This window comes from Malaclemys terrapin, chromosome 11 (assembly GCF_027887155.1).
Source record: "Malaclemys terrapin pileata isolate rMalTer1 chromosome 11, rMalTer1.hap1, whole genome shotgun sequence".
Lineage (NCBI taxonomy): Eukaryota > Metazoa > Chordata > Testudines > Emydidae > Malaclemys > Malaclemys terrapin.
In genome coordinates this window covers 21,688,240-21,710,689 of record NC_071515.1, presented here as the reverse complement: position 1 = coordinate 21,710,689, position 22,450 = coordinate 21,688,240, and the positions used below count along the sequence as shown (strand labels likewise).

The window sequence follows — 22,450 nt, the reverse complement described above, 5'->3', positions numbered from 1 at the left end:
AACCTAACAGCATGCACTATAATTAATACAAGCTATTATATATGTACAAGCAAACTAAGCCACTGTTGCTGGGGGAACCAGTACATTTAATTACTCAGTAAATTACAGTGAATTACTTAATTACAACAATACTGAATTAACAGAGGTTTTCCTTTCCCATTGAGCTTGTACATAAATATTGGCAGTTTTTAGAAGCTATTGGGCCAAATTAACTGAAATCAAAGGAGTTACACCAGTGATGAATTTGACCCATTGGGTGTTGGGCTGATGGAGAAAAACTGCTGAAATCATGAGACTACTTGAGGCACAGACCGCATGTGAGTCATATGAACACTCTGGCATAACACACTTCTAGCAACAGAGGAGCAGACAGTCGAAAGAAAGAGATTGAGATAATATTTTTTTACCGAACTCAGGAGAACATGGGGGAAGCGCTGTGTGTAAATGCTCTCAATCCTGGATCATGCTGTTGCTGTTCAGAGAGAAAGGGCTCTCAACGCACCCAGAGTACCCAGTCCGTGGAAGTGGAGTCTATGATGGAGGTATTCAGTATCCCAGCCAGCGTTTTAGCAGAAAGATAAATGAAGGAGCTCAGAGTCTTCCATTCTGTTTGGAAGTCTGAAATGTCTGCCATTTTTTCTAATCCACTAAGGGTCAAACTTTCCATTGAAATCACACAGAGGACTTCTAGCTATCTCAGCTCTAGTCTTGTGGATTCCCTGCTGAGAGGAATTATAATCGCCCCATGCTTTAGCTTATGAAGAATTCCCTCGATCTGATGTTTTCAGAGAAGTCCCACTCCAGCTATCTCTGTGCAAGACAGGAAGGGGAGCCAAAGATTTACATCTTGCTAAAGGAGGCAGCCTGCTGTGGATTATAAATCCTATTACATCTGGATTAAATAGTATACAGGCATCCAACCCCAGTGCAGTTGTGCTATATGTGTCTGGAGGCTGCACACTGTTAATTATTATTTTTATTTAATGTTGACATATCAACCTAACTTTGCATGGGGTTTTACAGCAATAAAAAGACAATGGGTCAAGTTCAGAGATGATGTATAAAAATGTGTCAGTTACATAGTGGTAAGAGAGACCCAGTATGAAGGGTAATTGTGGGGGAAGGGAGCAGAAGAAGGTGTACATTTAGACTTCCGTAAACCTCTCTTCTGAATTTGGTTCGCAGTCCCTACCCCAAACAGATTACAACCAAAATAGAGGGGGAAATCAGCCCAGTTAGTGATACATTCTTAAATATCAGCTTCACAAGCTATACCATATACAAAAGCTGTAGCATTTAAACAGTTGCTCGTATTATGGCTACTTAGAGAATCAGCACATGGGTGTGGGAAAGGAGATGGAAAGAAAACAAGAGCTGAAAATCGGAGAAAATGACGAGAAAAGAGAGAAAATCATCAATAAGTAGGAGGAATTTGTCTTTGATTTAGTTTGCTTCCCCCCTCCCAGTTACCAGATCTGAACAGAGTGCCACATCCCGTGGATTCACTTCAATCACAGTGGTTCCAAACACTCCAGCTACAAAAGTCTGGGGGGAAGAGACCACGGAGTAACAGCGATCCTTCCCAGGAGACGGATTTTGTGAAGAGATTCCAGTGGGTGAGTGTGCAGTATGTATACAGCCATATAAGATGTTTATCTAGAGATGGTCATTAGCCATGAATCACAGTATAATTACCAAGCATTGTGTATAGAATAGACGTCATGCAAATAGCCTCTGTTTTTGCTGGGGGACAAAAGGATCTAAAAAAATGCCTTTTCCTTATCTAAGCAGAGACAGGGCCTCCCGTTTGGAACGGCTTCATCCTACCTGAACCTGGAGAAGCTGTGCGAAGGTTCTTACTCTACAGTTTACAAGGGGATTAGCAGGTGAGCAGGTACCAGAGGGAGCTTCCTGCGATTTTGCCATTTATTTAGTCCACTGAAACCAGTGGAGCTTCCCAGGAGTGAATTTGAAATTAGAAGATTCTGAATATTCAAAACGAGAGAGGAGCAAATAAAAGGTTTTGTTTTCCCTTTACTGGAATATTACACACACTTGCGAGGCCCATTAAGTTTCTCAGAGAATTTATTTGTTAAGATGAAGGGCGCTTTGCCCTATCAGAGCTGTGCAAAGTCATCTTAAAGCTGTTCCAAAGGAGGCACTCTGGATTCCCCTGGCAAAGCAGAATCCTTGGATGGTGGGAAGCTGGTTAAATCTTCATTGTGGGGGCTGCCTGGAGGCAAGGAGGGTGTGTTTTGGCATGTGGAGAGGGCAGAGTGGAAGTACAATACATTCCACTGATTCTCAACCAATGGAATGGTTCTTAGGGGACTATTTTAGCCAACTCAAATTTGTGCCAGTGCCCAAATGGCCAGCAACCTGCCCAGGATCAGAGGAGCCATTAAGGTGGTTTTGAATCACCTTTGCTGCCCCTTCATAGTTGTGCTGAGCATGACCTCGGCAGAGTTTGGGATTGAGCCTTTAAATGCCTTATTAGAAAAGCACAGAATAGTCCCAAGCGGTTAGTATTAGTTGGCATGTTAGGCACTGATGGGCACCTTCTGAGTCCATTTATGTCCTTTCACTCTGACCCTTTAGAATAAATGGCCAGCTGGTGGCTTTGAAAGTAATCAGTCTGGAGACAGAGGAAGGAGTGCCTTTTACTGCCATCCGAGAAGGTAAGGACATGCAGTTAATCCAAACATTGAAGAGAGAGTGGGAATATCATTTTTCAACAACATGTATTTTAATTTAAAACCTCCATATGTGGCAACTTCCTAACCTCTTTTTATTTTCTTGCCTGCTCTGCTCTTCTGCTTATACTTTATTATGAGCATGTGTGTAATTCTGTTTGCCACTGGTGGGTTTAGGAACAAGCAGAAGTTTAGTTTTGTGATTAAGGCACTGGATTAGGACTCTAGACATCTGGGTTTGATTTGTGTGTCACTTAATCACCTAATCTCTCTGGGCCTCAGGTTCCCATCTGTAAAACATGGATAAAAACACTTCCTTTCTTGCATCCTTTATCTGTCTTTAGATTTTGACTGCAAGCTTTTCAGGGCAGACACCATCTCTTACTGTGTTTGAACAGTGCCTAGCATAAATTGGAATGTGTAGGTGCTACAATAATACAAATAATAAATACTAACAATTGTAGATAATTGAAAATGTCCATGGCAATAAAGATATATGAGTTGACAGTGATTCTTTAAAAATACAGTAATACTTTTGATGAAGATCCCAAGTGCTTTATATAAAGGGTAAGTATTATTACTAAGCATTTTACAACTGGGAAACAGAGGGACAAAGAGACTGAGTAATTTACCCAAAGCTACACAGGAAGTTAGTGTCAGAAATTGGACTACAACTTAAGTCTCTTGACAATCCTAACCATGCTCTAAGCCATGCTCTAATTATATGATATGTGATCATATAATTAAGGATTGTGTCATGCATATGAACAAGGGAGATGGCTTTGCAACCTTGATGCTCTTTTAACATGGCGTTTTGTATGTAATAGATTATCATACTGATGGCTGCTGATATCAGGAGCATTAGAAATTCCAGTCTGATGGAATTTTTAGATACAGCTGACTTTTGGGAAAATGCACCATTTCAACATGGCAAGAAATGTTTCTCAACATGAGACCTCACAGAGCACTGGACTAAATGTCTGCAGCTTTCTTGATTTCTTTTCTTTGCTTAAGTTCCTGATTTTTTTGTCTTACAGCTTTAGATGCCCCTACAAACATAACTTCCCAAACTGCCTGTTTAATCTACCATTAAGGTTGCCTTTTTAGTATGCTATAAGATCCCAAAGGAAATATAATCCAGTTTCTTTTTTACACTGAGGAGAATAGAAGTAGAAATATGTAACCTTTCTGCCAGTCTATTGTCTAATATAAGTAAGATCTATAAATGGAAGGGGTCATGACACTCTAGTTTTATAGTTCCACTGAGTATTGCACTTCAAAGCTGGGGTTGATTTTGCCATACCATTAGTGGTATGCAGGGGGAGACCAGATGGCCCATATTCATAGGACAACCCTAGAACAGAGAAGGAGGTCCAAACTCTGATCTCAGTTACACCAGTCTAAATCCAGAGTTGCTGCAGAGAAGTCAGTGGAGCTGCTTCAGGTTTACACCAATGTAAATGAGATCAGAATTGGTGTGGACACTTTACCCCAATTCTGGGTGATAGCAAAGAGGGATACTGACCTGTACCTATTTGCAGGGAAGCTCATCTTATAGGGCCACTGACACTCAAAGTAGGACCATTTGCTGATCTATTTACCACAAGAACCTACTAGTACAATATGCTTTAGAAGAGAATCCTTCCAACATTTACCTGCTTAGAACTCTGGTGCTAGTTCTTTGCTCAAAAGATCAGGTTGCACTAATTTTAGGGTGAGCTGCTTACTTGAGGTGCCTTAATTGAAATGCCAAGAGCCTTTAACTTCCATTCACTCAGATAAAACTAGAAAGTTCCTAAGATGGGTCTATTTTAAATAGTTCTTTTGTGCTGTGTTGAGCTTTGTGACATCTGACATCTTAAATTTACAATGTAAGTCAATAGTTCAAGTGTCATTAAACAAAGCTTTAGATTTATTAACATGTTGCACTCTATGTTACTTTGAAGGAGTGGCACTAAACACTTAACAGCCAAAGGGGTAATTTATCTCAGAGAACCTCAAAAGGATTAAACATACTTAAGGCTCAATAATGGCTGTAATGCTATGGTTGAGGGATGCTGAGATGCACCAGCTGAAGAGCACTGAGACCTCTAAGAGGCACTATGTCCAACTCAGGACACAATAGTCTTGATTCTTCATTTCACTACAGATCCTTTGTGCTGCTCCACTGGTACAAAAGGGCGGGAAATCCACAGGATCTGGCCAGCTGGGAATTCCTCCATGATAGAGGAATCTCTGGGTAGCATAAAGCCAGTATAGTTGCATTATGTCTCTCCCCTCCACGGCATAAGGGATATGGCTGAAGCATCTTTATTCGGTCCATAGGCAGCCAGATATAATTTTTAGAGAAGCCCTGAGGCTGCTCTCTTATGTCAAGGACTTGACTAACCCTGCCCTGGATAGCCTTGGACTCAGGGAGTCTCAAAAGGCCACTTTTACCAACCTCCTGGTGTCCTGGACTGTGCACAATTTGATTGAGTGCAAGAATTGGACTCAAAATCTCTGGAGCACCAGGGATCTGAGGGTCTGCAGCCTCTGCTACATCCTTTCTCCTCCCTCTCCATTGGGAAAGCTATTATTGTCTCAAGCCTGAGGCAGAGCAATTACACTGCAATTACAAACCTGTGGCTGGCCTGTGCCAGCTGACTTGGGTCACAGGGCTCAGGCTAAGGAGCTGTTTAATAGCAGTGCAGACATTTGACCAAGGCCTGCAGTCTGAGCTCCGGGACCCTCCCAGCTCGCAGGGTCCTAGAGCCCAGGCTCCAACCCGAGCCAGACATCTATGCCGCAGTTAAACAGTCCCTTAGCCCAAGTCAGCTGGCACAGGCCAGCCGCAGGTTTTTATTGCAATGTAGACGTACCCTGATTGGGACTATATCCCCTAAGCAAGGCACAAAGTGCTGAGACTTTGTACAATCTCTTCCTGCCAGCCTGTCTCTGCTGTGCCAGGCAATCTAGACCTCAGATTACAAAGATGAGTGTAACAAGCTTGTTTTATAATAGTAAGTAATGCAGTCATCAGCACAAGTTACAGGAAGAACTACAACCATGAACCAAACATTTTCACTTACCTAAGTTGGCTACAAACATAAAGATTTAATCTGTCTGTGTTTCATTTTAAATTGGTATTTTTACCCCTGGAGCTAACCACCGCAGTGTCAGGATGAGAGCTGTGCATAACTAACTTTTTGGTTCAGCGGCCAAATCAAAAAATCAAAAATATATTTAATTTCAGTTCAAGCTGAAATGAAATTTTTTTTTAAATTTTTCGGCAAACCCAAAAAGTATAAAAATAAAATAAAATTGTTTAGGTTTGAACAAAACATTTAGATTAGTTTTTTATGGGGTTGTTTACCTTTTAAAAAAATAAAACTGAAGTAAAATTCGAATCAAAAAGTTGTTTCAAATAAAAATATAAATGTTTTATTTCAAAAATGTTTCAACTTGTTTTATTTTTTTTAATGTAAACAATTTGGCAAATTCAACACAAATTCATTAAATGTTTCAATCAGTCAACCCAAATCTGCATTTTTCAGCAAAAAAGGGGTTTTCTGAAAAATTTTGTCCAGCTCTAGTCAGGATATCATGTGATGCCTCCCCTAAATTGGAATGCACATATGGCTTGTGAATCTGTTGGTTGAGTCAATGCTCTTTTTAAGGCAGAGATTGCTTGTTAATATGTGTGTGTACAGGGCCTACCACAATGGGACCCTGATCCTGATTGGGGTCCCTGGACTGGACTGTATTGCAAGCAATAAATACTAATCGCTCTAGCAATGAATGTCCATTCAAAATTCTAGAGACATTCTGTTGGGAAGTTTCCTTCACGAGATTGTCAGCTGGAGCCCATCCCTAGTGTGAGAAATCCTAAAGCATGCCCACGGGGGAGAGTTGAGTCTAGGGGGCTGTATACTTGCAGTGGCTCTGAAGTTATATAAGTTATATACATGCAATTGAGATACTGTTAACTTAATAACTGCACTCTTGGCACTCAGAGAACAGTTCAGTGGAGCATTAAGGTGTGAGAATTAACCAATATGCTTTTCAAAAACAGAAACTAGCTAAATCCTGCCTAACATCTAAACCAGTTTAAACTGGCATAAATATCAGCACAGACTCCCTGATATTGCACTTCTGGAAAGTGACTCCAAACCCTCTGCTTGCCCCAAAATTGGGTGGCACCTTCCATGTGCAGCCTGGGAAGTCACAGCATGTGCTGAATCAGTGAATCTTCTCAGAAACCATGAGAGAGGACAAGTGGTGACAATGTTGCCAGCCCTCCTTTAGGGTGAAATCCCCCTTGCAGTACACAAGGGGCCAGACTGGTGCATGAGGGCATAGTTTACATGTAACTCCCTCCCTCGGCTTCACAGTATCTGGCCCAGCGCTTTTTCCAGACAGCCTGATTGATGGAGCCATGTATAACCCAAGCTATAAATATGCTACTTCCACTGCCAAAAGCAGCTCTTGGGATCATAGCTTCATTTCTGTTTCACTAGCTTCTCTTCTCAAGAGTCTGAAACATGCCAATATTGTGCTCCTGCACGACATTATCCAGACAAAGGACACGCTGACATTTGTCTTCGAGTACATGGTGAGTTGCTCTTTTGCTAGTTTTATGAAGCATCGAGAAGAGACCTGGTGATAGTATAATGAATGTTAATATTTCATAGCATTATAAAAGGAAGGTGTTACGAACAATTTCATTACGGTGATTATTTCTTTCACTCTCGATATCTGACTTCAATCTATATGGCCTGGGCTCTTCCTGCTTCCTTTCTCCCTTTAGTGACAGCCACATTCAAGAAGGGTCTCCCATCTTATTTACACTACACTGGCAGAAACTGAGTTCCTTCATTGCTACCATGATAAAGTGACGAAAACAGTGCTGTAGAGCCACAGTTTCTCTTACTATTGATCTCAGTCAACAAGCTCCCTAATTTCAGCATCTGGTTTGGTAAAAATCAACAAAAAGACGCCTTAAACAAGCAGGAAAATATATGAGCCACGGTTTCCTCTATTTGCAATTTTATGATGAATTCTGACAACTAGCAGCCACTGGTCTTAAACTGTTAGGATGAGCCAACATGCTGATCACGGCCCTGATTTCACGTACCACTTATGCATGTGCTTAACTTTAAGGATGTGCTTAAGTGCTATGCTGGATCAAGGCTTAAGTGAAGTGTTTCTTTCCAGGGTGAAAAAAATACAACTTTGCAGCCTGTGTTGTATACTACACTTCAGTCACAAAAGGGTCACTGTCATTATATGTATGTTGTACCACCGGCTAAGAGACCTGTGGATTTGACTTCATAGTCAGTCTTCAATAGAATTGATTCCCCTGCCGATTTGTCCTAAGTCTTCTTTCTTTCTCCCCTCCACACTTACTTAGCACACAGATCTGGCACAGTATATGGCCCAGCATCCTGGAGGACTTCATGCTCACAATGTCATGGTGAGTTCTTTAAGGGGCAAGTATCCCTTAAAGCATGAAATGTATGTTTATATTCCATTATGGAGAGTCATTATAAGATGCTGCGGTGCTTAAAACATCTTAAATCTTTTGCTAATATCTATTTATCTCAAATACCTGACAAACAGTTGGGAGAAAAGATATAGTTGTTAAAGATTCAACCCTACTCACTCTTCAATTGAAGACTGAAAAAGTCCTCCCTCCAGTTTTCTGACTGTTCAAGAAGGATTTCAGCTTTTGGTCTCAATGACATCTTGTGGCAATGAGTTCCATCTCTATTTAATTCATTACTTTATCATCTCCCCACTCACTGGTCTCTTCTCAAAACTCAACCATTTGTCTCTCATAATATCTTCATGGCTCTAAGCTTTCTAGATCCCTTTTATTTCTGCTATAGCTTTCTGAGGTAGGTTGACTACAAGCGAACAGACTGAGGGTGTACCATTAATTTATAGAAGGGCATTGTAATATTTTCTGAATCTTTTATCCCATTTCTTACATATCCTCACATTTTTATTTCTTTTTTTGACCTCCACTGCACACTGAGAAGCGGTTTCCATTGAGACGTCCACAATGAACGCCCAGGTCTTTTTTCCTGAGTAGTTTCAGTTAATTCAGAACCCAGCATTTATGCATAATTCAAACAACTCCTCCCAGTGTGCCCCATCTTACATCTGTGAACAATGAATTTCATTTGTCATGCTCTCCTAGCTTTATTAGGCTCCTCTGAAGTTCCTCAAAGTCTTCTCCCATCTTGACTAATTTAAATAATTCTGTCATCTGCAGATTTTGCCACTTTACTGGTCGCCCATTTTCCCAGATCATTAATAAAATTATTAAATGACACCCTTTCTGATGGTCAACCCCCTCTAAATCTTTTGCCTTGCTTAAAAATAAGGACTTATCTGAATCCTTGTTCAGATTTCAAACACTCTCAAAGTTCAGAGATGTCCAAGATCCAGTGTTTTGGTTTTGGCACAGTTCTACTTTTAACAAAATCTTCATTACATTAATATTCTAAAACAAAATGGCAGGTTGCAAGTTCTCTGGGGCAAAGACCACATCTGCCCCTACATTTATATAGCACCTAGCGCAATGATTCTCTGATCCTGGTCAGGGCATCTTAGGATGACTAACAAAAATGTTAAATATCAGAAACATTGCAGAATATCAGAAATGTTTAAGGCTGAATTCTGGTTCCATTAACTAAAGAGGAGTTTTGCCACTAACTGTAATGGGACCAAAATTCAGCTCTTAGGTTGTTAAAAAAGAAGAAGATTTTTTAGTGTATAGTAAAATAATGTAGGAAAAGCAGGTTCATATCCCACAGTTTCTACTCTCCTGTAGAGCACTGCATGAGCAAACGGATCCTATTCTAATATTTTTTAATTAAGGTTACAATTCAGAATGGAAATCTAAATTAATTGGAATGGAATTCCTAAGGTAGCTGTGCTTGTGGAGCTCAGCCCTCGCCCATTATAATTCCAAAATTAATGCCAGTCTTGACTGACAAGGGAGATCTCAGAAGCGTGTGGGCAACAGTCACTTGCCCCTGAAGATGGAGCTGTTCGGTGTCTCCACTTCCAAGAAACGATGGGTCAGTGCATCGCACAAGTGCTATGCCACCAGGAAGGCTTGTTAAAAAACAAAAACAAAACTGTAACGTGTCCTGATTGGCACTTGCATCAGTAAACACCAGCCAGCTGCCCTTCTTAGATGTTTTCATTCCTCATTGACAAGAAGACTGGAAAACAGCAAAGTGATTTACTATGAGCCTGCAAGAGGGTGTCATATGGCTCGTTTCTTTCATCCTTGCAAAGCAATTTTTGAGATCTCAAATGGAAGATGCTATAAAAATGCAAAATATGATTATATATCTGATTTTTGTTTGCCTCTTTCCAGTAGAAAAGCTAACCATGAATGTCACCTTTTTTCCTAGTCTCCAGGAAAGGTCTCAGATAAAAAGTGTTTCCCTTCTGGAGAAGGCTAATAACTTACGCAATGAATTGTTTTCTATCCTTCATGCCTTTTCAGATCCTGTTCTGGGCCTGATTCTCATTTATTTTAGGATCACTTTACGCTGCCAGAGTAGTGAGAATCAGGCCCTCTGTCTTTATTTTTCCCTTCTGTATCTTCTTTCTTCTCCTTCTCCCTCTTTTCTTCTGTTGTTTTTCCTCCTCTGCCTTCATTTTTCCTCTCTGGTGTCTCCCTCAGTGATTTACACCAATACCAGGCCGTCTGACTTTGCTGATGCTGAGTCTGTGCTTTGGGAAGCCTTACATCATCTTTGCTCCTAAAATAAACAGTCAGATTCTAAAGGGAAGCAAAGCTTTTGAAATGCCCATTTAGGATATGAAGAGTGACAGCCCCTTCACTGCCACAGTATAACACACTGAAAGCATCAGGGAGAGTGGGAGGAAGCATATAACCATCAGTTGATGTAACTATCAAAGATTCCATAATTTTTATTGTTGCAATTTTCCAGTCCCCCTTCTCAGCCTGTGCCATTGCTGAACAAGTTGTCAAAGTTTTTACTGATTCCTCCCTCCCTTTTGCACTGTTTCCTGACATTCAGAGTTAATATACTGATTCAAAATCCCAGAAATCTGCTTAAGTTTGTTGCCTGTTTTTTCTAGCTCTTCATGTTCCAACTTTTGCGAGGCCTGGCTTACATCCACCAACAACACATTCTTCATCGTGATCTGAAACCCCAGAACTTGCTCGTCAGTTGCCTGGGCGAGCTCAAATTAGCTGACTTTGGTGAGTCACTGCCTAGTTACAACTAGTGCATCTAAGAGCCGTGTTTTCACATACTTACATTTATGCATCTAAAGCCACCAATGGGTATGTGAGCATAACCTCTCTCACTGCACTTCAAGAAAAGCATTTCTGTGATCAATCTGTAGACCTGATCCTCCTCTCCTTATACTGGTATACACTGAAAGTAACTTTATTTAAAACAGTGCAATTACAGTAGTATAGGACTCATTCCAGGGAGATGAGAATCAGACCCCTACATTAAATATGTGGCATACAGAATAGATGATTATGTAGGGAAGGGTAGAGATTTTATTGCCATGAACTGGCTTTACCAAAACTGAATTATACAGGTCATCCCAAATGTGTGCTAATAAAACCTTCCTTCCACACCATCATGTATTCTGCATATGCCACATTTTACAGGACAAAATCATGTTAGAAATGTTTGCAATTTACTTTTTTTTTACTTGGCAGCATTTCTGTTACCCTTCCTCTCTGTAAAGCCAGTTCGCCTCAGCCCCATACAGCCAATGATACGGACCTTGTAGAGAGAAAAAATATAACTAAACTTCCAGAAACCTTTAAAATAATTTGTATAAAAATCATAACGTCTTGATTTTAAGGTCTGATAATTTGTGATCTAACAGGGCTACAAACAAAGGCCTTGAATTCTCCCTTACGCAAAGGCCCCTTTAAACCTCTCTGACAGTTACACCCACTTTAAGGACCAAGCTACAGCAGTGTCAAAGGGCCTTAGTATAACTGAGAATTCAGGCCAAAAGCTTCAGAGCTGTGGGAAGGAGGGATTCTCAGCTCTCCAGTGGTATAAAGCTTCCTTTTTCCAGCCCTGATGAGTCTCACCATATTTTGGGACAGATCCTCAGCTGGCAGAGTTGCCACTTTTGAGTAGACGTATTCCTGGAGGTTTCATCACATGACATAATCTTTAATTAAAAATTAATCTTTAATTCCTGGGGACTGCAGGACAATCCTGGAGGGCTTGCCACCCTACCAGCTGGTGTCAATGGTCATAGCTCCATAGAAGTCCATAGATGGAACTATGACAATTTTTACACCACCTGAGGATCTGCCTTTCTATCTTAATTTGCCACGATCTAGAACTGACTCTGGGACATCCTGCACTTTGGATCCGTATCATTTTGAGGAGTGGGGAGAGAATGTCACATTTTGCAGGAAGGAAAGAAACATTCTGAAGGTGTTTGTTCATTCTAAAATGGTAGCTGTCTGAAGCTGCTCGGAGGTTTGCAATGCACATAGTTGTCTCACGTGGTTTGAATCAGTGGGCTAAGTGCCTTAGAAACACAGAAAAGGTAGAAGATAAATGCAATTTATCCCATGGCTATACATTTTGTGTATATATAAAATGTATGTAAATATTATATACACACAAATCAGCGTATCAGCTTAAACTGGATATTTCAGACAAATTCCAAAACATTTTTAAATATATGTCGTACATATTTTTAAACTGCATTGCCTCTCCATTCTTCTGAAAGAGATAAATTAAGTACCAGAAAAGTAAGTATAAGTAGAAACCTTAGAAGCCAAGGTCCGTCTGCTTTGTATAAAAACCGGTGGCACTTCTTTTTAAGAGCAGGGCTTTGCCCAGTGTCCTCAGTCAAAACATCCCTTTTTCCTCCTCGCTGTTTTACACAATGCAGCAGGTTGTATTCTACATACTTGATATGTATATGTTGATTGTAAAGTGCTTTGGGATCACTTAGGATGAAAAAGGCTACAGAAAAGTAAACTGTTCTTCTGATTATTAAGACTCAGGTACTGTCCAGGCAAAAGGAAATGATATGTCACAATGGGTTACAAAGGGACATGGAAGTGTAACTAGATCCATGTTTTTCCTGTTCTGGCAGGTCTTGCTCGTGCCAAGTCCATCCCCAGTCAGACATACTCCTCTGAGGTGGTGACGCTCTGGTACCGTCCTCCTGATGTGCTACTTGGAGCCACTGATTATTCTTCTGATTTGGATATCTGGTGAGAAACCAACTTTGACACATTTTGATATCTCTCAGGGAAACTGAACTATCATTTGCCTTATCTTTAGATGACTGAAACAGAGTCAGCCAAGTTTGAGCAAAGATAGACTGAAAGATGTGTCAAGGCCTGTGAGTCGTGAAGGTGCTGTGCTTATACTGTTGGGTTCCTACAAGTGGCAGACATCAGTAGCTCTGCTTTCAGGAATGCCATCCTCATATCTCACCTATATACCTCCCAGAGGTGTCATGAGTCTCAGTTCACTAACCTTTGCAAAGCACTTTCAAATCTAATGCAAACGTGTATTATTCTGGAGGTATCTGACTGGCCGAGGCTGTGGTATCATTCTGGAAATACTGATTTCTGGAGGCATAATAACTAGAAGAATTATGCCAAGAATAAATTTTACCTTTGATAACAAAACACAGCTCTGGCCATCAAAGAGTCCTAGATGGGTTTGGAGTTAGAAGGATATTGGGATTATCTTTATTTCTGTGATACCTCATCTTTTACACCACTGATCATTTCCTAAACACACTCCACAGTTAAAATAGGCAAAGCCCCATGTTCTATACAATTACACAGCAGAGTAAACTACTGCTCAATTTCCCTCCTTCCTCAAGTGCCAGTTAATACCTTGTAACTCCATCATTCTGCTAAGACTGCTTCTGTGCCTGACGTCTAGCCTGTCTTTCCAGAGCTCAACAACTCTGCAAGGACAAAGACCTCATTAGGGTCTGGGGGACTGGGCAGGAGCCTAATAGACTGACAAAATCTGCAAGAAGCACAGGGAGACTTGCGTTAGCAGGTGCGTGCCCAGCAGAACTCCAGCGCCACAAAGCAGGCATCTTCTCCAGAGGCATGAGGCTTATCATAAGTTCTGGTGGCTTGGGTCTAGAGGGCAGAGCAGGGGAATGGGAGCGCAAAGTCTCTTCCTCTCTCCAAGGCTACAGCCACTTTAATTGCATCAAATTTTCAATGACTAAAATAATCTGTTTCTCCATTATAATGGCTCTCAGCTGCTGGGCAGATCTAAATTGTAATGTCCTCCCCCGCCTCTCTCAAAGCAGCCACCAGTCCATTACCTCCTCCCCAGGCTAAGCCACTTACAGTCACTCATGGATTGTTGAAGAAGATCCTGTCTGCCTACTGGAACATGCAGTTGTACTCAAGGGTGTCAGAGCCTTCCCAAAAGTAGGGGAGCAGCGGGCCCTACCCCTGTCCCCCTCCACCTGCCCAGGCCAGACAGGGAGCCCGGGGGTGGGGACATGGGACGGGGCTGCTCTCAGCCCCCGCCCCCCTCCACACCACAGGCAGATGGAGGTCTGCATGGCTTCCACAAATGCCCGGGCTCCCTGGCCGGGCTCCACACTGGCCTAGCTGGGGGGCGGAGCCTTGGGGGGAAGAGGACGGGATGGGGGCGGGGTCCACCCCAGCAAAAAGTGGGAGGGCTATGGCCCCCTTGGTCCCCCCCGGTTTCGGCGCCACTGGTGTACTAGGCAGACACCTCCTGGTACCTGCCCTCCTGCTCCTCACTGACTCGAGGCCAGTCCACGGGCCTGATCAGCCCCTAAATATATAAACCTGGAGTTCCTGCTGTACAAAGCTGGGATCTCTGTTGCATAATTTTGCCCTAATGTACCACATAGGACACAGGGGCTTGACTATAAAGATTTCATCTAGCACTCTCTGTCACCAATAGCACAGCATAAGGGACTTTGAGCCTCACTCCACTACATTCCAGTATAGCACCTTTGTTATAACACCTCCTCCTAATAATAGCATTCAAAGTGTTTGCCTTTCAGAAAGACATCATGCTGAGAGAATGGAAAGTATGTGGACTCTATTCACTGACTTCCTCTAACAAGAGTCATTTATTATCTTCATGTAGGCTCCATATAAGTTCAATTTTTATCTATTAGGAAAAAAAGTCCATTCACAAAGATGTTACTTGTTTATTGGGAAAAAAAGAAAAAAATCCTTTTCTTTCGGACATGGCAATTTACATGAAGTCGGGTCAGAGTGCCCTTGGCAATGGCATGTGACAGTGAGTGTAACAGCCTTGGTTTAAAGGAACCAATTATAAAAGATAAAACATGATGGCAATTCATCCATAATGCGCGTGAGCGGCAATACTGTCAGTGGGAGGCACATGGAAAGTGAATAGGGCCTTGAATAGATTAACAGAGATATAGAAGGAGGCTCAGTAGCTCTTGGACTAACTTGCACAGCGTCTTTAATCTCTTACTATCCTTTCTCTTGCTCTCTTTCTCCCTCACTATCTTTCCGAGACCTTAGAAGATTCAATTAAGGGACTTCAGGGAGACTAACAGAATGTTTTGGGAAGATTACACTGAACATCAGGGAAATTTTTTTTTAAACACAAAATTCTTTATGCATGCAGAGAGTTGGCTTTCAGCAGCTGCTGGTTGCGTGAGTACTGCCAGTTTGTCTGTATATCTTTTTTGCAGTCAATGCCGCCCCCACAAGAGCCCGATATAATCTTACAGGAATATTACACCCAGGGCAGATTCATGCAGACCTGGAACCCCTGTGAAGTCATTTGTTGGGGATCTGTTCACTGCAAGGCCCTAAATTCAAGATACGACCTTCTTCTCACTCCTGCTTCAAATTTCTCTGCTCTCTATGCCAGCTAGGGCACTCAAAGGTGTTAAGGACAAAAGGAAATGCATCTAGAATTAGGAACTGTACTTGAAGACTAGGGGAACAGTGTATGAAGGTTTCCCATTGAACAGGAGAAGGGGGAAGCCTGCAAATTACCCTTCTCAGGGAGGGAGATTGAAATCCTGAATCCCTGGAGGGCCCAAGTTCTTATCACCTCAGAGATCACCAGGGCAGCTTGTACACCACATGAGGTAGCCCAGGAGCATGAGCAGCAAGTATCACACTAGCATTTAAACCTGTCCCTGGTGAACTGAGAAATGCTGTGACAGCAGATTTGGTAGCATTGTCTAAACATGCCCTGATTACTCCCACTTGAATTGAAGACTCTAATACCAAATTTTACATCTCACTTGCACATCAGCAATTGGTATCTGATTTTACAGCCCAAATGAACATCACTAACTTGTTGAAATCACAACTGTAGGCCCCTTCCTGAGGGATTTCACAAAGGGATTTAAGATAGCGCTCCCTATTATTTAGTATTGGGGTTGGTAGGAAGGTCTGTTCAGGTTGGGTCACAGGAGGTGGAAGAGAAAATCCAGGAAGTACCCAAAAAAGGCAGAAAACGTACTCTTAATTGGGTTAGATGCAAATCTCACTTGCCCCAATTTTACACCAGTGTAACTCCATTGAATTCAGTAGTTACTCTTGATTTATACCACAGCAAGTGAGATTAGCATAAGGGCCATACTCTGATTCTCCTGTATCACTAGTATAAATCAGAGGAAACCCAGTGGAGCAAGTAGAATTACCCCAGTTTAGAATTGGTGCAAGTGAGAGGAGATTCATGCCCTCAAGCTATTGAATAATCACAAATGGAGCAGTGAAATGCCCCATTTCATTTTTCCCTTATGGAAGAATTTGCTGTTTGATCCCACCTACTTGTTTTCCCCACCAACATACCCCTTCATCTCCACTGATTGCTCCAAAGTTAGCTCTACAGAACAGAAATCCCTTGAGAACCTTGTAGATATGAAGGGGCAGGGAGCCTCAAGAATAAAAATTCTGAAATTTAAGAAAAGAAAGAACGAAAAGAAAAAGGAAAAAGCAAATGAAACGATTGTGTGTCTGGGCCTAACTCTTAGAAATATTTAAAATAAAATGTTGGATTTAGAAACATCCTGCATAAAACAGCAATGAAGAAGCACAGCTCATTCCTATGGGGCTGGATCCAGAATAAATACCAAGAAGGCTACAGAAAAGCAAAAGAAGAAAAAAGAGGAGATGTGGAGATACACTGAGGCAAATGTAAACATTGAAAAGTACATATTTAAATATTACAGAAGCACAGCTGCCAATTCCTAATTCACAGCAAATGTTAACTGAGCATGGAAAAACTTGTTGAGTTCTACTTCTGGTTGTCACCCCTGTCTGGATCTCTGCACTAATGATTAGCAGCTCTGGATTTCTGTGTCCTATATTCTTTTCTGTTCAGACTGGAACTATATTGCTCTAGACCCTTGTGTCAGATGGCAGTTTATTTAGGTAACAGAGACCAGTTTTGCAACACCCTTTTATGTCACTCACATGTCCAAACATCCTAGCAGGACAGAAACCCTGGCCCTGATCTTGAAGAGGTGTAGTGCACCTCCAATTGAGAGTTAGAGACACTCATGCCTCGACGTCTTAGATTAAAATAGCAGCCCGGGCAGGACTGTACTGACTTATATTTATCAAAACAGGCTCTCCAGAAAGCTGCCCAGTTCTATCGACCTCATCTTGGGGGCTACAAATAAATTAGGCCTGATATGAATCCATGTAAGACTTCACAGTTCCACTGCTGCTGCTAAAGCTAATGACCATTTCCACCTAGCATTTCATGGTCTTTCTTTTCCAAAAATACATGGGTTTGATTGTCCTCTCACACTGCTGTAAATCAGGAGTAACTCCACTGGATTTGATGGAGTTACACTAGTACAACGAAATCAGTGGATTACATCGGTGGCAGTCTGTAAGTGAATGGGCAATCAGTCCTTATGCCCCTGCTATATGAGGAAAAAGAGAATCTCCGTTAGCAGTAGTAGCAGTAATATGAGAATTTATATCCTGTCTGGGCCAAGCAGTAGAGGGCAACACAACCTCACATACTTACCTATGTATTTCAGACATCAGAGCCAGTAAAGAGCAGTGGTACTCAAAACACCAGACAGTCCATGCAAGCTGCAGACTCACAGGTTGCCCTACTGCTTCAGTGGAGACATTTCTGAACTTCTCCATCTTCCCTAATGTCCCAAGGACACCTGAACTGCCTAGTTTGAAGGGCTATTCCTCTGAAAATAGTGCAACTGACATTGGCCATGGCTCTAAAATAGCTGTGCTAGTTTTAAAGTAAGGTCAGATGCATCTAACAGCGCAAAGAATGGAAATATTAATTCTTTCCACCACTACTCCCCCGGTGTGGCATGCCATTAGCTAGAAGTGAAGTCAATTATAACCATGGTCAGTTAAACCATGGCTGTTGAATAACAGTGCTCTCCTGCCAACAAAGCACTGTTCACACCGGCGCTTTTCGTTGGTAACATTTTTGTCGTTCAGAGGAGTGGTTTTTTTTCACAACCCTGTACTACAAAAGTTTTACCGATGAAAGTTCAGTGTAGATAAAGCCTTAGTTTAGAGAGAGAGTAAAAAGTACTGAGTTGACAGGGAATGGTAACTAAAAAATGCAGCATCAGAAACTAAGGAGAATAGATTTAAAAAAAGTAAGAACCAAGACAGCTCATCACACATACACATTTAAATAAATTAGGTTGAATGCTCATTGGAAAATTGTTTATGTTTAGTTGTTTGGGGTTCAATTTTGCAGTGAGGAATTAATTATTTCTGCAGGAAAACTCTCTGAATGCACAATGCCTTCTATGCTTTCTCTGGTGTGGTATGACAGATCAGTGGCCAAAAGCCAGAAAAAAAGCCCTATCTGTATCACTGTATAAATGCCAGGGACCATGTCTACAATACTATCTACCACTCTGCCCAGAGTTACATTAACATCTAGGCCAAGATGCTGGAGGATAGACTTTTTTTACTTATATATATATATACTGTACATGCCGCTTACTTAAATGAGTTGGTATTTTCTTTTTTGCAGGAGTGCAGGCTGTATATTGGTTGAAATGCTCCAGGGTCAACCCATGTTCCCAGCAGTTACTGGTACTCTGGAACAGCTAGAGAAGATCTGGGCGGTGAGTAAAATACAGCCAGGAAAATGAGAGGAAAATATCCATATTGTTAAATTTTACGTCCTGAGCATGGCTGCTTTATACAAGAGATGTAATTTGGTTTGAATCCTCAGTCCAATGTGCTAAGTTTACAGCCATATCCTATAAACCATTTTATATTTGGTAACCTTCCTATAGTCACTAGAGTACATCAAAATGACTTTCCTTTGATGTTTGCCATCTCATCAAAAATTTAAAACCAATTATACTGACATCAAACTGAAGGAGGCATAAAAGGTATGTAGTTACTGCAAATCCTGTTCCCTCTAGTTAACACCCTTACTTGGCCAAGGCATACAGTAGATTGTCCTCTTTCAAGAGGTGCTAACATTGTCCTAGTGCAGCATTTCTCAAACTGGGGTCCTTACTCCAGAGGGTCTGCGGGCCCCACTGATCAATTCCTCCCCTGCCCTCTCTCCCTCCCCATCCCAGCGTCTCCTGAACACCGGGGAACAGCTGTTCAGAGGCATGCAGGAGGCGCTGGGAGGGAGGGGGAAGAGCAGGGACGGGGCGTGCTCGGGGAAGGGGGTGGAAAGAGGCAGGGAAGAGGAGGTTTAGGGGTGGCATGGGAGCGGGAAGAGGTAGGGCAGGGGTGGGACCTTGGGGAAGGGGTGGAGTGGGAGCGGGGCCTGGGGCTGAATGGGGAGCTTGGGGGTCCGTGAAAAAATTTAAATCAAAATGCGGGTCCTCGGGTTGCTAAAGTTTGAGATCCGCTGTCCTATTGGCTTATGCTGATGATTTGTGACTGCTGCACTGAAAATGGCAACAAGATTCTGGGCTGATCTACACTAGAAAATTAGGTCGGTAGCTAAAATGACCTATGACCCCATGTAAACAGCATTAGGTCAATGAAAGAATTCTTCTGTTGACCTAGCTACTGCCTCTTGGGGAGGTGGATTACCTATGCTGACAGGAGAATCCCTCCCATCAGCGTAGGTAGAGTTTACACTAAAGTACTACAGCGGCACATCTGCAGAGTTGTTACTGTAGCGCTGTACGTGTAGACAAGCCCTTTAAGGACACACTCCTGTTCCCATTGATGTTAATGTCAACACTATCATTGACGTCCGTCAAGAGGAGTAGATTGAAGACCTAAGCCCATACAAGAGACTCCTCGTGGAACTATATGCTGCTGGATAGTTAAGAATTAGGAAAAATCAACAGGGTCTGCCATCGTTTTGTATCATAGAGCCTCTCAGAAATTCTAGTTTTCATTTTTCATCTGGTTCCAACTGATGTTGGACTTGAACTATGGGTCTACTGATCTCCATGGAACTCCTGGTGCACCAGCAGAAACCAAGAAAAAAAGACAGTTACCTTTTCCGTAACTGGTGTTCTTTGAGATGTGTTGCTCATGTCCATTCCATATTAGGTGTGTGTGCTCGCCACATGCACTGATGCCAGAAGTTTTTCCCTTAGCAGTATCCATAGGGGACCAGCTCTGGCGCTCTCTGGAGTGGCACCTGCATGGTGCAGTACAAGGAACACCACCGGCTTCCCCCACCCTCAGTTCCTTCTTGCTGGAAACTCCAACAGTAGGGAAGGAGGGTGGGTTGTGGAATGGACATGAGCAACACATCTCAAAGAATACCAGTTATGGAAATGGTAACTGTCTTTTCTTCTTTGAGTGCTTGCTCATGTCCATTCCGTATTAGGTGACTCCCAAGCACTACCCCTGGAGGTGGGTAAGAGTTCACAGACGTGTAGATTGCAACATAGCTCTGCCAAACCCAGCGTCGTCTCTGGCCTGCTCAGTGATGGCATAATGAGAGGTAAACGTGTGAACAGAGGACCATGTTGCCGCTCTACAGATGTCCTGGATAGGGATGTGCACCAGGAAGGCCACCGAAGACACCTGCGCTCTTGTCGAGTGGGCTCTGACAATCAGCGGCGGTAGAACCCCCGCCAGGTTGTAACAGGTCCTTATGCATGAGATGAACTAACTGGAAATCCTCTTCGAGGATAGCGGGTGACCCTTCATCCTATCCACTGTAGTGATGAAGAGTTTAGTCGATTTTCAGAAAGGTTTGGTAGGTTCTAAGTAGAAAGCCAAGGCCCTCCGGATGTCCAGAGAGTGAAGACGCATCTTCTCACTGGTCTTGTGTGGTTTGGGACAGAACACCGGGAGGAAGATGTCCTGGTTCATATGGAAGATGGAGACGACCTTCGGCAGAAAGGCCGGGTGGGGCCACAACTGAACCTTAACTTTGTAGAAGACCAAGTATGGAGGTCCTGAAGTCAAGGCTTTAATTTCAGAGACCTGTCTTGCCGATGTCACTGCCACCAGGAACGCAACCTTCCATGACAGGTGGGAAAGGGAGCAGGAACCCAGCGGCTCAAAGAGCGGGCCCATGAGCCTAGAGACGACCAAGTTAAGATTCCACTGTGGGACAGGAGTCCATACCTGTGGGAAGAGTCTCTTGAGGCCTCTCAAGAATCTGACCATCATGTCATGAGAAAACGCTGTCTGGCCCTGGATTGGTGGGTGAAAAGTGGAGATGGCAGTGAGATGCACTCTAATGGAAGCATGTGCCAGGCCCTGGTTTCTCAGATGAAGCAAGTAGTCTAAGATAAACTGTATGGAAGAGCGCACGGAGAAGTGCCGTGCTTGGACGCCCAGTAGAAAAACCTTGTCCACTTGGCCAGGTAAGTCAGTCTGGTTGAGGTATTCCTGATTCTCAGGAAGACCTGTTGGACCTCATCTGAGCAGGTCCGCTCCTCCCGTTTCAGCCACACAGCATCCATGCCGAGAGGTAGAGGGACATGAGGTTGGGGTGCAGGAGCCGACTGTGGTCTTGTGACAGCAAGTCCGGTTGGTTGGGCAGGGGCCATGGAAGGCCGCTGCCAGGTTCATGAGTGTGCTGAACCAGTGCTAGCAGGGCCACACCTGAGTGATCATGATAGCCTGTGCCATGTCTCTCTTGATCTTTGCCAGGACCCTGCTGATGAGAGGAATCGGAGGGAATGCGTACATCAGATTCCCTGGCCACATCAGATTCCCTGACCAGGAGGAAGGCATCAGAGAGGGAGTCCTTGCCCAGGCCTTGCCACAAACAAAACTGGTGGCAATTCCTGTTTAGCCTTGTGGTGAACAGGTCTACCTGGAGAGTTCCCCATCTCTGGAAGATCATGCAGGCTACCTTCGGATGGCGCAACCACTCGTGGTGAGAGAAGAAGTCCCTGCTGAGGTGATCCGCTAGTGTGTTCTTGACGCCAGGGAGATGACAAGCTTCCAGATGGATTTCATGGCTGATGCAGAAGTCCCAGAGACGGACTGCCTTTTGGCAGAGAGTCGACGAACGTGCTCCCCCTTGCCTGTTGATGTAGAACATCGAGGCCGTGTTGTCTGTCAGGACTCTCACCATCTTACCCGACAGGTGAGGTAGGAAGACTCCATGTGCCAAGCGGACCACCCTGAGTTCTTTGACGTTTATGTGTAATGTCATCTTCTCCGGGGACCACATACCCTGGGTCTGGAGGTTGCCGAGGTGTGCGCCCCAGCCGAAGTCTGAGGCGTCCAATACCAATTTGATGGTGTGATGGGGGGTGTCAAATGGAACCCCCTCTAGGACGGTCCTGCAATCGGTCCACCATCACATTGAGGCGAGTACCAT

At 43.0% G+C, this 22,450-nt stretch overlaps 1 protein-coding gene across 2 annotated transcripts in view; it reads left to right on the top strand.

The window, feature by feature from the left end:
* Positions 1-386: 386 nt before the first annotated feature.
* Positions 387-22,450, top strand: part of CDK15 (cyclin dependent kinase 15) — a 65,165-nt gene continuing 43,101 nt past the window's right edge. Inside the window, exons 1-9 of one of the 2 annotated variants that reach the window (XM_054043571.1) lie at positions 387-542; positions 1,467-1,616; positions 1,789-1,886; positions 2,599-2,678; positions 7,193-7,287; positions 8,086-8,148; positions 10,803-10,926; positions 12,816-12,936; positions 18,707-18,800. In XM_054043571.1, coding sequence (XP_053899546.1) covers positions 423-542; positions 1,467-1,616; positions 1,789-1,886; positions 2,599-2,678; positions 7,193-7,287; positions 8,086-8,148; positions 10,803-10,926; positions 12,816-12,936; positions 18,707-18,800 — 945 coding nt within the window. In that variant the 5' untranslated portion in view covers positions 387-422. The remainder of the gene's footprint in view (positions 543-1,466; positions 1,617-1,788; positions 1,887-2,598; positions 2,679-7,192; positions 7,288-8,085; positions 8,149-10,802; positions 10,927-12,815; positions 12,937-18,706; positions 18,801-22,450) is intronic. The other variant, XM_054043572.1, reaches the window with a different exon arrangement.